This window comes from Lissotriton vulgaris, chromosome 5 (assembly GCF_964263255.1).
Source record: "Lissotriton vulgaris chromosome 5, aLisVul1.2, whole genome shotgun sequence".
NCBI classification, from domain to species: Eukaryota; Metazoa; Chordata; class Amphibia; order Caudata; family Salamandridae; genus Lissotriton; species Lissotriton vulgaris.
This window is the reverse complement of record NC_141693.1, coordinates 350891228-350907317: the sequence shown is the minus strand read 5'-3', so window position 1 is coordinate 350907317 and position 16090 is coordinate 350891228. Positions and strand designations below refer to the sequence as shown.

Sequence of the window (16090 nt, the reverse complement as noted above, 5' to 3'; positions counted from 1 at the left end):
TAACTCGCCTACTGAAGTCTTAGCCTGAAGACTGCTGGTTCATGCTACCACTAGGATAGCTTTCTATAAGGTTGACTTTACAACCACCATCAATAAAGGTCGATTAGACTGGTGCAAGGTGTCACTAGAACTAGTGGACATCATATGCCAGGCTAACTTCTCACATGAGACTCTTAAGTACTCCATGGTAGACTAGCTTGATTAAGCAAAGTTCGACATAGGACTCCTTTTTTGGGAATAGTTGCTACATTTTTTGCTGTCCTCATATCTTAAGCCTAATCCGTGTAAGCATTACTCTAAATTTTGTAGTTTGCATTATTCGTAGTTCATTAGAAAATGGTCAAGCATTAAAAATGTGTTTAAAGTTGAATGTTAACTGGAAAACATACTTTGTGATCTGTTAGTTTCGGGTCCCACACGGCAAGTTGGAGGAGAAAGGAGTGTGATCTTGGTTGAGCATCACTTTTTTGGGGGGAAGGAGGCAATTAGTTCACACAAAATAAGTTAACATCTTTTCTTAAGTGTTTAATTTGCCTAAAGACAGACCAGACAGTCTGTTGCATATATTTTCCACTTCGGTCTGTTAGGGCTTTCACAGCTCTGCCAAACTCTGGTATTTTCAAAAGTCCACTTGAAGTTGACCCTCATCTCTGGAAGCATACAATTCTACCTAGAATGCAGCGATTTGAATGGTCCTGTGGACCAGGATGCTATTGTAGCATTATTTGTCCCATGAAGATGGGTCCTTCTCTGCTAGTAGCTCATTACTAGTCTCCTGACTGTCCTGCAAAGGTAATAGCAGATCGTTATGACTCTGAAAAGTGATCCTTTCTTCTGCTTTTTCCTTCCAGAACCATGTATTATTTAAAAGAAAAGTGGCTTGGCGCTATGTAGGTCTGATCTGCTAATCAAGGTGAAAAGCAGAACTCTCTCTTTATAAGTCTCTTGTCAAGCAGACAATCCAATTGGTACTTCAGAATGGTAGATTTACCACATCCACAAATTTGGCTCCGTCAGTGTTCCTGATTTTTGACCTCCATTCTCCCCCAGCTGTAATCGTAATAGACATGCACAAGGCGTTTTGGTGTTTATCTGGTTTATCTTTGTGCATAATAGGGCAGTTTCCTCCTGTAATGCTGGCATCTACCTTCTGCCTACCTGCAGGTCATTCCGCCGGGCGTGGTGCCCATCCCATGCATCCCCTGCTGCCTTGTTGTGACCGATGACAAAGTCTTCACGTGCCACGAGGATTGCCAAACATTCTTTTTCCGCTCGTTGGGCAAAGTTGAGCTGCCAGACGTGGAATCTGTGTCCACTGAGCCGGGGAAGGAATATTGCATTGTGGTGAGTGGTGGCTGTGATGTGTAGGTTGCTTCCTGGGGACATGAACTTTCTGTTCTCTTACCATGTAATTCTTTGTCCGTGAATTCCGCTTGATTCCAAGAGCCTAAGTGCTCCTCACGTTGGGTAATATCTCTCTGAGCCTAGTATAAAAAAAGGCTACATGTGTCCCACCTAGCCTGATAAATCGAGTCTCCATGTGAGATTCTCCTCCCCATACATTGCCTTTTTACATGCACTCTGTCAGTGCTTATGACAGTCCAATATGCGCTCATGGCCCCAGCAGAAACTCGCACATATGCCAGCCACCGTTTCTTGAGTCCCACGTCCATAGATTCCCTCCGTAGCTGCCCTACCTAATTCCCTCCCTTTTTCCAGCACACATACTCCACCTTCCAAGAATCTCATACACATTTTGGAACATGTTTTTTAGTCTCCCAAATAACACTTTCCATACCAGCCTCATTTAAGAGAAACTGTTAGACATGCTAGAAGGACATTGTGAAAATCTCCTACACATACAACCCCCTCACAAGTGTCCGCTACCCTGTCTGCCCATGGTGCATTTGTAAGCACCCTTAAGAAACATGGCCCCTTTAAGAAGGTATCTTATGTAGAGCCTTTTAAGAGTCTTTCACTCATACTAACCTTTCCACACATCGCTTATGAGTGTTTCCAACACATAGCCAATCTTTAGGTGAATAGCTCACACCACTGGCCCCCTTGCGTACTGTGTAACTGGACCTATTTTCCAACTTTATACACTTCTTGCCCCAATTGCAAGAATCCTGTAACACACAAATGTTCAAATATTGTCTATTTGGTTAAAAACCATCTCTGATTTTTAGGAAAAACATTGTTTCCCATTTAGATGAACTATATGTACATTTATCTTGTACAGACATCCTGAAAATGTGGCGTGGCTCTGGCTATTATGTGCTTATGTTATAAACCCTTGACTTGGACGTACTCCTACGCTTTTTGATAGTTCTTTACACCAACTGCCCCAACCTTACATGCCCACCCTGCTCAGCCATAGCCTTCTTAGCAGATCCCCAAACAAATATTGCATGTATTTTAGTAACTTCAAATACACACCATGTACTGCCTCTGTTACACATACTTCCCACCCCATGAGAAACCCCTGCACTTCATCGCAAGAGTCTCTTCCACATGCCTTACCCCACAGGACAAGGAGCCCGGACTCTTACACCACTCTGCAGGATTGTTAAACATATACACTACCCCAGAAGAGTACATCCCATATACATCACCAGTTCCTTTCAGATAGCTCATCCACATTTGCTCCCTTCAAATACCTCAACCTACCGAGACTCCTTAACACGTAACTCTGGCAATTTCCAGAAAAAAACACTGCACCTCCTTTGTGAGTCTTCTACAAATACAAGGTTCTGGAATCTCTTACTCCCTGACATATGCTACATTTATAGTGCCAATTATATACAGTTAAAGCTGCGAATTTGCTTCTACATAACTCATTCATATGGAATCCCTTAGCATATCTAACCCCTGTACATAATTTGATAGACAAGCAAGACCTCAGCAAGACTCCCCTAAAATTACGTGTTTTCTTGATGACAATCTCGTAAGGATAAAGGAACCTTCATAGACATGGCTGATCATGAAGGTATCTTGATGATATCAGTACATCATAAACCTCCTTATCATTATCATACCACAGTGGTGGCGGTTCCAATGAAAGGAGCATTGCTTTATGTTTTTGATCCCAACTGTATGTCTTTCTTATTTTTGTATGCAGGACTTTTCCCAGGAACAGAAGCACTTCTTGCCACCTTGGATCTTGTATTTTAGTTGTGTTGCAGAACTGGAACGATTCCTCTCAGCACTAGGGACAGTGTGGAGATCTATCTACCAGGTATGTCACATCTCATAATCGCGTATTATGCACTGGCCTGAAGAGTGACATAACAACCAAGCTACATGAAAATAATACTAGAACACCTGGCATTCTCTCGCTTATCTCATTTGATCACTACCTGGAAAAAGAAGCTTCTTAGATATGGATGTCCTTTGTTACTAGCTGGAATAAATAAGGCCAAAGGCATTTATATGCATTCTCCCTCACTTGACTGAATAAAGATTATTTGTATACTTTATACCTCATTCTATCACCGCCTTTAATGAAGGACATCGTGGTGCGTTTCATTCTGCCCTCTCAGTGACATATTGTACCAGAAGGAATGGGTTTTTTAGTCCAAGCATATAGGAATTCTTCTGGCACAGGGAAGTCGAAACTTCCTGCATGTGAGCCAGCAAGAAAAAGATAATCATCAACACTTCATAGAGAATGGTTGCCATATACCCTCCAGGGGATCCGACAACTCACAATACCCTAAGACGATAACATGATTCAATATTTAACTAGTGGATGACTATCAGTTTTCAGAAGTCACTGGAAGCGGGGAATGCAAAACTGAGCATCTCATTTGATGCCCCTCAAAATATCGTCCCTGTAATTAATAAGACTTTACAACACATAGTACCACCTAGACCATTTTGCTCTGGATACGATGTTGCTGCTCCAACCTTCTAAAATGTATAAACCACCAGAGTAGGAATATTTGCTGCTCAGAACAGATCCTGAAACTATAGTGTCTGCTGTAAAGGAGCACCTGTCCTCAACATACTCTCTTAACAAAGAGTATTTTAAGATAGATTCTGTGAAGAGGAATATTTGTAGGCCATATTCAAGGACAATGCGGTCTGCAGTTCCCACTGCACTACTAGGGAAAGTAATGTTGATCCTGTTGAAAACTTGCAGAGATTCTTAACTGACTTCCTAGGGATGAAATTCAAGACTTAATGGAGTTTGTTAATGGAGGCATGGGGCTCTTGAACCAGGTTATCAGTTCCATGGCAGACATTGCAAATTTGTAAGTATAAGGAAAATGCCATGGCATTTCTGAGTGTGAAGTTGGCAGGCCTTAGCTTGAAAATGTTCGACTCCCTGAAATGAGTGTTCCTGGAGAAACAAACTGCTTAAGACCTATCAGTATAGGTAATCCAAAATATCTACCTCTGCAAGCACATTTATCAGCTCTTCTGCCAAGAAGAAACAGTATTGCACTGTTTCCTGTATTTGGCATAATCTGGTTTAAGGCGATCCTTGTTTCCATTCCATTAGGTGCTATCTCCACTCAAAGGAAAAATCCATTCCATGCCTCCTCCTCTACTGTTGTCATGAGGGGAAGAGACTATAAAAAATGATCCATGTGTCAAATTCTGTTCACTTTGGCAGCAGTTGATTATAGTACTGTCCCAACCATTGATCCCATACATAAATACATTTTACAGCAACTATCTTGGAAAGAAGAATGTCTAGTTATTATCAATTTAGCATATAGAGTTGGTGACTTACAAACAATATGTTTATTTTGTCCCAATACAATATTTCACAGTAGTAAGGTTGTTTTCTGGACCCACCCATGATTCCTCCATAAAGGGACAACTAATTGCCTTTGATCTCCTTTGTTAATCACATCTCTCCAGCAGAAACAGCCGTTCACACCCTAAATATGAAAAAGGGGTATTTTGATATTACCTAGACAATAGAATAGAAAGGCCAAACATTATTTTATGAACTGTAACATAATTTGTACTGGGGAGTATGTATAGTCACTTGTTACCAAAAGGCTGATAAACTCTTGGTTGGCCCTTAAGATCCACCTTCATATTTTAAATCTTAAAGTGAATTGCATCTCATCCGCTAAAGCCATATCCTCCGGATGTATGGCCACTCTGACTGCCTTAAAATGACTGTAAATATCACAAAAGTGGATATAGAAGCAGAAGGTATAAGAAACCCCACTCTGCTTCCAAACATATGTACCCAAAAATCTAAGAGCAGTGGGATCATGTACGTCGCGTGGGGGCATCCCTTTTTAGAAAAATCCGTGGGACCCACATTAGTTATTTTCGGTTGGTGGTATCTCCGGTGCCACTGACATACTGGTAGCTGATAGCGTCATCATCGGGTCTTTTTCCTCCACCAGGGGGTCGTCTCTCTGAACGCAGAGATTATCTGGGATCCGCATCCGAAAAAAGATCTAAAATTACCTCTTATCTAGGAATAGATAACTTATTAGGATCCTAGATAGGGATAAGATTAAAAATAAGTGTGGATGTGTGTTGGGATAGGGAATGTGTCCCCACATCACTCCTAAAGACAGGTCTACATGTTTCCGCCTACTTGCGCCTCAACAGGTCGGTGGCTTTCATCCAGACTGATCAGAATATTTGGATCCTTTTTTTTTTGCAACCAGTTTCAACAATGTTGCACTGTTTCTCGCAGTCCTACTTGATGTCTGTGTGCACTCTTATCTCTTTAGATTTGCTTTGGCACCGCTAACATGTATAACGTGGAATTTCCATGGCTTAAATGATGGGTGCAAGACACTAGTTGTCTTGGCATACCTTCAGCAGCAGAGCACAGATATCTGCCTATTAGGAGAGCTGCACGTTAACGATTCTTCACTAATGCGCCTGCATGCAAGATGGATAGGGGAGCAGCATGTTGCTCGAATTTTGTGTGGGTGGTGGCTATACTTATTCGGAAGAGCCTGCCCTGGCACACGCCAAGTCCTCTGTGACAAGCAGGGTCGCTATGTGATGCTCTCCGGCACCCTGCGGGTCATCCGCTCAGACTTATATTCATTTACGGCCCAAATGTAGATGACCTTTATGCCCAAATGTAGATGACCCCCTATTTTTTTGCTGAGGTTTGGAGACTTGTGGGCACACTTGGACCTGGACTGATTCTGTGGGGGTAGGGGCTTTCATGAGATCTTAGACCCACTGGTAGATAGATCTAGTGACTCACAGCACCCTGTCCATTCATTGATTTTTGGACGGCTCGGCACAGCAGCAGCACAGAGGGAACATGCGTGGCGCCTACTTACGCGACATGGTCGATTATTGGCTCTCATTGTGTTAAGTTGATACATGGACTAGTGGGATCCGCCACCTGCCGCGGTCTTTGTCAGACAATACTCCTGTGCTACTTAGAATCTCCCCACTTGAATTTAAACCTTGCGCCTTCATGTGCCACCTACCAGCCGGAGCGCTGAGAGATAAGGTGTTTAGGGAGGGAATCCGGGCAGCCAGCACAATGTGGGTACAGTTGACTCTTGCTTGACTTTATGGGAGGCATTCAAGACTGGTACGTGGGGGAGTGCATAGCAAAACAAGCTGGTGTATTGTGTGTGCTGTGTGATGAGCTGACACGGCTTGAGGCGGAGTTTCGCATGCTAGTATTCCATTTCTTTCCAGACTGCGTCGCTTCTACACAGGCCAGTGGAAGGAGCAAACCTAATGATTTTGAGGAAGCAGTGCAGAGGGATACGCATTACTTAACCCCTTCACTGTGGCGGCAATTCCGCCGCAGTGCTAGCGGGGAAGGGGTGGGCGCGCGGCGCTCCCATGCTCGTGCCGGAACCGCTCCAGGTTCCGTCACGGCCCCGCCCGCTCCATGGACCTTTCAGCGCAGGCGCTCTGACTGCCTTAAAATGACTGTAAATATCACAAAAGTGGATATAGAAGCAGAAGGTATAAGAAACCCCACTCTGCTTCCAAACATATGTACCCAAAAATCTAAGAGCAGTGGGATCATGTACGTCGCGTGGGGGCATCCCTTTTTAGAAAAATCTGTGGGACCCACATTAGTTATTTTCGGTTGGTGGTATCTCCGGTGCCACTGACATACTGGTAGCTGATAGCGTCATCATCGGGTCTTTTTCCTCCACCAGGGGGTCGTCTCTCTGAACGCAGAGATTATCTGGGATCCGCATCCGAAAAAAGATCTAAAATTACCTCTTATCTAGGAATAGATAACTTATTAGGATCCTAGATAGGGATAAGATTAAAAATAAGTGTGGATGTGTGTTGGGATAGGGAATGTGTCCCCACATCACTCCTAAAGACAGGTCTACATGTTTCCGCCTACTTGCGCCTCAACAGGTCGGTGGCTTTCATCCAGACTGATCAGAATATTTGGATCCTTTTTTTTTTTTTTGCAACCAGTTTCAACAATGTTGCACTGTTTCTCGCAGTCCTACTTGATGTCTGTGTGCACTCTTATCTCTTTAGATTTGCTTTGGCACCGCTAACATGTATAACGTGGAATTTCCATGGCTTAAATGATGGGTGCAAGACACTAGTTGTCTTGGCATACCTTCAGCAGCAGAGCACAGATATCTGCCTATTAGGAGAGCTGCACGTTAACGATTCTTCACTAATGCGCCTGCATGCAAGATGGATAGGGGAGCAGCATGTTGCTCGAATTTTGTGTGGGTGGTGGCTATACTTATTCGGAAGAGCCTGCCCTGGCACACGCCAAGTCCTCTGTGACAAGCAGGGTCGCTATGTGATGCTCTCCGGCACCCTGCGGGTCATCCGCTCAGACTTATATTCATTTACGGCCCAAATGTAGATGATCTTTATGCCCAAATGTAGATGACCCCCTATTTTTTTGCTGAGGTTTGGAGACTTGTGGGCACACTTGGACCTGGACTGATTCTGTGGGGGTAGGGGCTTTCATGAGATCTTAGACCCACTGGTAGATAGATCTAGTGACTCACAGCACCCTGTCCATTCATTGATTTTTGGACGGCTCGGCACAGCAGCAGCACAGAGGGAACATGCGTGGCGCCTACTTACGCGACATGGTCGATTATTGGCTCTCATTGTGTTAAGTTGATACATGGACTAGTGGGATCCGCCACCTGCCGCGGTCTTTGTCAGACAATACTCCTGTGCTACTTAGAATCTCCCCACTTGAATTTAAACCTTGCGCCTTCATGTGCCACCTACCAGCCGGAGCGCTGAGAGATGAGGTGTTTAGGGAGGGAATCCGGGCAGCCAGCACAATGTGGGTACAGTTGACTCTTGCTTGACTTTATGGGAGGCATTCAAGACTGGTACGTGGGGGAGTGCATAGCAAAACAAGCTGGTGTATTGTGTGTGCTGTGTGATGAGCTGACACGGCTTGAGGCGGAGTTTCGCATGCTAGTATTCCATTTCTTTCCAGACTGCGTCGCTTCTACACAGGCCAGTGGAAGGAGCAAACCTAATGATTTTGAGGAAGCAGTGCAGAGGGATACGCATTACTTAACCCCTTCACTGTGGCGGCAATTCCGCCGCAGTGCTAGCGGGGAAGGGGTGGGCGCGCGGCGCTCCCATGCTCGTGCCGGAACCGCTCCAGGTTCCGTCACGGCCCCGCCCGCTCCATGGACCTTTCAGCGCAGGCGCGGAATCCGCCCCGCGCAGGCACGCCGAGCGGGCCGTGACGGAACCGCTCCGTCACCAGCACAGCGCGACCGAAGCTGTTGACGGAGCGGATCCGTCACCAGCATGGGAGGGGTTAAGTAGGGAAGCCCGAGAGTGGCGGTACTGAGAGGGTGATGGAGCAGGAAAGACCCTGGTCACCATGCTGAGGAAACGCTGAGCTAGTGATTATATTGCTGAGTTGCAGATGGGTGACGAAGTCAAAACTGGGGTGATAGTGATACAAGGAGAATTTTTTACTCCTCACTGTATAGGTCTACTCCGGCAAATGTTTTGCCAGACCATGCCTTCTTGGATTCGGTACAATTACTTTGGCTGGAAGATGGGCATTGCAGGTTCCTAGACTAAAATGATTGGTTTGTCGCACAGCGAAGTTCAGTATTAAGGTCAACAAACAAGTGTGAGGAAAGTAGTCAACGTTAGTGAGGTTTGCTGCCCAGGTGGCGTCTCTTGTCAAGGACGACCAGTTAGTTAACATAAGAAAGTGCCTCCAATATCCATTAGAGGCATCCCTCGGCGCTCCACTCTGAGAAAGTTCAAATCAGTTCAAATAAAGATCCATGTAACGTTTTGGAATTCTTATATTGTATTCAACAAATCAAATTTTTCATTTCATAAACATCCTTTCATTTCAAATGTCAAATTCATTGAGCGATGTTTCAATAACACATATCACAGTCCAATGCATTTCGGGCTGTCTGCCCTTCATCCGGGACAATAGCTAGAAGCAAGACGATTTTAGAATCTGAGTCTCATGCATTGTATGTTAACACTACGTAAAACACATGAAGTAACACAATCATGGTAACGGCGTAAAACAAATCTAGTGCTCTCCCATAACGTGCGTGCATGCAGGAAAAACAACATAAAATAAGAATCTCACGTGTTCTTCTTGTTGCTCTCTGTGTTAAACAAAATCCTGTAAAATAGAATAGGGAAGCTATTGCCTTGCGCTAATACAGAGAAATGTAACTGAGTAAAATAACGGAATGTGAAAACTATCAGCCAGAGAATTATTGCTTACTTGTTATACGCGAAACGCGTTCATGCACTGATTAAATACCACAGGCTTCAACGCATACCGAGAGGACTGCGCATCGCTTTGAAACCTTCTCTTTGTAAGAATTCACAGAAATTTAGAGACAAATGGTATGCTATACCTAATAAATGTTCGTTGGATCTCATACTATTGATCATAGAAGAACTCTCTGACATCTTAAATGAACTAAAAAAAGAAATCGATGATACTACAGAAGAATTGTCTTCTATGTTAACAGGGGAAGAATTAGACATTCTTTTAAAAGATGTGAAAGATCAAATTGAGAGGCACACTCAGGAGATAAACGAGAGGAAGATTCGAAAATTTAGATGTGATACGCTTGATTACAAGCTAGGAGAGGTGTACACATGGGCAGATGTGTACGCCCAACGACGTAGAAATCGTCCGTATACCTCATATACTGATACTTCCTCCTCAGGGAGTGACATGTCAAATAGACCAGCCTCCAACAGAAAGCAAGTCACTAAGAAGCAACCTAACCTTACAAGTGAATCATCTAGAGAAGGAGAACCATCGACATCGAATACCCTCAACGTTTCGGAAGTTCCTTTTTTAGAACAAGGTCCCCAAGAGCCCGAAGACCCAATGCATTGGACTGTGATATGTGTTATTGAAACATCGCTCAATGAATTCGACATTTGAAATGAAAGGATGTTTATGAAATGAAAAATTTGATTTGTTGAATACAATATAAGAATTCCAAAACGTTACATGGATCTTTATTTGAACTGATTTGAACTTTCTCAGAGTGGAGCGCCGAGGGATGCCTCTAATGGATATTGGAGGCACTTTCTTAGGTTCCTAGACTAGCCATTCACAGAGGAGGCACTCATGCAGGTTATTAGGTCAATGCCCGGGTTCCTGGCGTAGACAGCCTTACGGCTGCATTTTATAAAGAATATGCCTACCTCTTGCCTTCACACCTCCTTGCTATGTATGAAGAGCCTCTTGCAAAGGGCGAGCTCCCCAATTCCTATGAGAGGCATTGATTGTTACTATTTTGAAGCCCAACAAGGATCCCCAAGTTTGCAAGTCCATAAACCTGCTATCCTTGATTAATATGGACAATTAAATTCTCGCTAAGCTGATCGCCTCTAGACTGTTCCCCCTGTTGCCTTTCATAGCACAACTGGACCAGTCGGACTTTGTGCAAGAGCATTCCACATCCCACAACCTTTGCACCATCTTTGTGTTACTTCATACTATTGAACCCTCCCTCAGCCTAGCTGCGATTTTCATGGATGCTGCCATGGCATTTTATACGCTTGAATGGCCATACTTTTTTTGCTAATATCCTGGCTTAACATTCATACAGCTAATAGGTTTCCTATATGTAAAACCAAATGGCTTGCCTACGTGTCAAAGAACTGAGTACATCTCCTTTCACATCCTTTTTGCCATTGCGATGAAGCCCCTAGCAGACAGACTCCTACAACACCATTCCCATCAAGGCCTGTCCTTCCTAGTGTTGTTCTGGCGTCTATGCACATGGACGTTGTCACCTTGTACATCAAAAACCCTTGCAACAACTTAGACCCTTTTGATTCAGGAATTTACTAGATTCAGCAAGCTCTCCAGGATCACGATAAATTTTGCAAAATCTTGGTATTCTCACTCACTCTGGAGACCAAGGAGGTCGCTTTGGAGCAGGGGTCTCTAACCTTTTTTGTAGTGAGAGCTACTTTTGATCAGTGAAAATCATTGTGAGCTATGAATGGCTAAGCAACTCATGCATTTTTCAGAAAAAAAAGGATATGTCCGATCACAGAAGACATATCTTACACAACTCTGGGAAGAAAGGTGTTGGCTCAAACTGAAAGAAACCTTCCACTTACTTGTTCAATAACATATTCCACTGAAATAATTTTACATTAAAAGCCTTAAGTGTAAGTACAAAGGTATTTTATATTGCATTGCCTCGTGGGAACTAGGCAGCATAGAAATCTCTTCAATAATTTCTCTTTTAGTGACAGGGTATTGCTGCAAGGTTAAGAATATTGTAGATCTAATAGCTGAGCTCGACAAATTACAGGCATACTGTTAGGATTTTGTTTATTTTTTTCATTTTCATAGAAAGTGTTGCTGATAGTTTGTAAATACAGCTGTTTTGGGACGACTTTCCAAAATCATATACAAACTTAATAACTATGTGAAAGAGCAGTAGTGGAATTCAAGTAAAATCGATGCCTCCCTATTTGCACCTCCTCACGGCTAATAAAGCGGTCAGGAGTTCACTGTGCAGCTATCAGGCCAAGCCTTACCAATCTGCTGCTCCACACGCTGGATCAATTACAGCCATGGTGCTAAGCTGCAAAAGGTGGGTGGCAGTGTTCAATACTGCTCTCGCCACATGCACTATGCCGGCTTTCTGGCCTGCTCCTCTGCTCTTGACACACCTGCCTCTCTGCTCCAGCACACGTCGCACAGATAACAAAGCACGGTGCCAGGCTGCAAAAGGCAGGTGGCAGAGTTCCCGAAAGACGCCATCATCTTCAGCCCACCAAACCTAAGTTTAATACAACCAATCTTAGCAGCTGGATTGGGTAAGGGCAGGCAACTGCAAAAAAGGCCTAAAAACTAAAGGAGAATGATGGGATACAAAATAGAGATGCTGGGGGCGCGTGCTGCTCAAAAGGTGGCAGTGAGCTTACCTGTAGCTTGTGTGTCATCGACCTCACCTTCTTCTGTTGTCAGGGGCTCTGGTTCACGGAACTTATCGGACGTTCGCTCCTAATGGTCGCCCCCCTCTATCTGCCCTTTCCGGGTGTGGGGGCGACTCGGGCCTAAATGGAGGCCTATGCTATGGCCTTGCAGGCCGCCCTTAGGTCCTCTCCCATTCCTGGGGCTTCCTCGGGACTTCCGCTTCTTGTGGGGTCTCTGATGGATTCGCCGGCGGGTTCGCCCCCGGCGCCAATTGAGCCCTTGCCTCCCAGGAATGTCAGAGATGTGGTGTTAGAGTTCGGCCCGGCTGGGTCCCCCTCTACGCTCCACGTGGGGTCGTTAGGGCGCGGCCTACCTGGGTCCCCTACTTTAACCCACGGCGCTGCATAGCCCCGTGGGGCTCCCTGTGCTGCGTAGGTGGTTGCCCATGCTCATAGCCCTGACTTGAGCACACCCTAGCCTTCCAGGCAGGCGGCCGCCAGTCCGGAGTTGGGGTCGGTGCCCTCCGGGCGCCGGAGGCTTGCCTCCGCTCTTTTCTCCAGAATCGGACCCGCTCTGGATGAGGCGGAGCCGGCGCCGGAAGATTGCCTTGCCGGCCCCGGCGACCTCTTCTTCAGAGGGGGAGCTTGTCATAGTTTCGGTGCTGGATGGCTGTGACTCGACACTTGAGGCTGAGTCAGCGTCTGATGAGGCACAATCGGCACGACACGTGTTGTTTCAATGTCGTGTCGACGCAATGTTCTGGATTCTTCCATAGAGGCCTCTGAAGAGGTTTCGGCGTCGCCCTCCCGCCCGGCATCGCCGGAGCTAGTGCTACCAGTGCCCCCCTTGGAATTTGTGGAGTCTCCTCAGGAACTCCCAGACCCGGCAGGCTGTTCGCCTCCCCGGGAGCCCCGTCAGAATCCTCATTCTTCCATGGGGCTCCCTTCTGAGGGGCATTGGGCGCACCCTCAGTGTCTTGGGAGGGTTCATCCTACAACCCTCCCCCACCGATGAGCTGTTTTCCCCTCCGTGGAGGGCTACCAAGGCTGGTGTGGCTTTTTTGAGAGTGGTCTCTTCGGCCACCCACATTTTGAATATGCAAACCCCTTCTACCCCCTTGTCAGTGGACCCCTTGCTGGAGGTCCTCCACCGTGGATCTGGCAATGTGGAGCCGCTTTTGCCTTTTGAGGCTTCCCTTTGATACCCTCTTGGGTACCCGGGTCCGACCTGCTTCAGGTGATCCGGTGGCACGTTCAGTTTTCCACCGTCCAGCTCCACATGATCCGGTCTGTCTTTTCGTGCACCCTGATGCGCAGGGGGTTGTGTTGCAGACTGCCTTTCCTTTTCTGCCCACTCTAACGCTGCCTCCCTCTCGGGAGTCCATGTGGCTTGAATCCTGAGGTAGGAACGTCTTTGCATCTAGTTTGTGCGGCCCTTCGGTCCTTAAATACCGTGTTTGTTTTGGCTCGGGCTACCTCTGCCCTGTGGGACTCTACAGAGTCTTTGCTTACTGCCACCTCCGAAGGTGCTCGCGCTGATCTCCTTCACTCCATTCGGGATGGCCGCGACCTTGCCGAATTCGTAATCCGTTCAGCCTTAGATACTGCGGATTCTTTGGGCCAAGCCATGGCGAGTTCTGTTCCCTTAAGGCGTCACGCTTTGCTGCGGGATAGTGTCTTCCCTCGAAATATCCAGGAATGTCTGGTTGATTTACCCTTGGATGGGGTTTTGCTCTTTGATGCTCACGCAGAGTCAGCGGTTCACCGGCTGCTGGCGGGCTTTCGCCCTCCCACTTAGGTCTTTTTAGGCCTGTCTTCGGTGGTACTTTTTCATTTTGCATCCTTTAGATGCGCTCTGTGTTTAACATACGCAGTGAGCCTTACATCTTCTTTTTTATTAGGTCATGGCTGTTAACCCTTTTATTAGCATTCCTTGGATCCTTGGATGCGTTTTGCTTTCAGTTGCCTGTTGGACTTCTGTGGCCGTGTTCCACAGGTTGCTGTGTCCCTTGTGGTTTTCAGCCGGTGTCTCAGCTTGTAATTTCATTACGACCCGGAACTCTGTTCATGGGTTTGGTTAGTTGCTGCATTCTTTTGGCCTGGCTTATTGCCCTAAGAGGTGTCCCCAGTTGTCCGGGGTATACATACTCCATGTGGGGTACTTGTACGCTATTATACAGGCTTACTTATCTCACCTGGGCCCAGTAGATCATGTGGGCTCTATGCACAGATTGAAGGTCCGTTGTTCAGTGTTCTATGTTTTTCCTTGGTGCCATCTGCTTTCGCCATGATTAACCACCTCTTTGGAGGTTTCATGGTTTCCTCTTCGCAAACGGCTCCTACCTGCCCTTAATGTGCTAGGTATGGTCCGGCATATTCTTTATGTCTACATACTGGTTGCCTTGGTTTCCTCTTCCTACGTCGCCACCTCTTGTCGTGGTTGCGAAGTTTGGACCAATATCTCCATGTTTGGGGAAGCCTTTTTAGGTGGTTCCAATTGTCATATGCTCCTTTTTTGGTGTTCGACGCTGTCCGTGTCTTTTGGAGTGTTGGTCTTGGATTCTGAGACTCTTCTTTCCATCATTTGTTGACTTGGTGTTTTTGGCCTCTCCCTTCGGATTTGCCTACTCTTGTTCAAGCTACGCCTGTGGGACAGTTCTTCTGATGTCAGTGGTCATTCCTTATTGTCTGCGAGTCTATATTGTGGTTGTTCCTCCCTTTGGCTTCATGCTGCCCGGTCGGGCCCTCTTCTGTTCCTGTGTAAGCAACTTTAAGGTTTCTATTACTGTTTGCAGGCGGCATATTCTACCTGCTTCAGCGGGTTGGGGGTTGATGCTATTACCCCTCTTTACCCTTTAGGAGTTTGGTGTGCACTTGTCGTGCTTTCTTGTCCTGCTGGCTGTTTCCAATGCATTGCTCAGGTGCTGGCTTGCCTTTGGGCTCTTGCCACCGGCACTTTCGGCTTCCTTTTATTTTAATAAAGTTTCTATTGGTATTTTTACGGGTGGTACAATACAAGTGTAAAAAACATTTGCAGTAGACTAGTAACCTCTTGGGCAAGTAAAAATAAAGAGAGAAGAGAGAAAAAAGGCAGAAAATAGACTAGTGGAAAGAAAGGAGATGGGTGGATCGATTAGACTGACCCAGTTTACATACTGCAGCAGGTACATCCCAGACATTAGCGCCGTAAAGGCTGACTTACAGCAGTACCCGGGCGGGATCGGTTGTGACCCATTCTGGCCATGCGGGGGCCAGGGTCCTGCTTTGCCTACCTGTTCGGCCGATCAAGGGGATTTATGGGGTGTAAGAAACCTGTCCAGTGTCTCCCACATCCCTCTGGTCGAGGCCTTCCATGGAGCGTATTGTAGTGCAAGATTGTCCACGCCTCTCAGGTAGGTTACCCAGTTTAGCCAGGCTTGGAAGGTTGCTTTGCTTGAGTCTTTCCAGTTGTTCAGGACTGTTTTGACCGCTGAGGTCAACAGGAGGTCCATAAGGTCCTTGTCTAGTTCCGAGGTAAGGTCTGATCTTACGCTCGCTGTGATGATGGAGATGAAATCTGTTCGTCTTGCGATTACAAATCTCATCTATAAAGTCAAACACCCTTCCCCAGAAGATCCTAAGTGTGGAGCAGTGGAAGATTAGGTGTGCTAGGTCCCCTATGTGTGTAGTGCAGTTCCAGCAGAGGTTGGACTCTCTGATTCCCATTGTGTGTAGGCGGTCAGGG

The 16090-nt window shown here is 46.1% G+C and overlaps 1 protein-coding gene across 3 annotated transcripts in view; it reads left to right on the top strand.

Annotated features, from left to right (window-relative positions):
* Positions 1 to 16090, top strand: part of PLEKHM2 (pleckstrin homology and RUN domain containing M2) — a 285917-nt gene that overhangs the window by 249617 nt on the left and 20210 nt on the right. For all 3 annotated transcript variants that reach the window (XM_086921620.1, XM_086921618.1, XM_086921619.1), the window contains 2 exons: positions 1165 to 1344; positions 3122 to 3238. In XM_086921620.1, coding sequence (XP_086777746.1) covers positions 1165 to 1344; positions 3122 to 3238 — 297 coding nt within the window. The remainder of the gene's footprint in view (positions 1 to 1164; positions 1345 to 3121; positions 3239 to 16090) is intronic.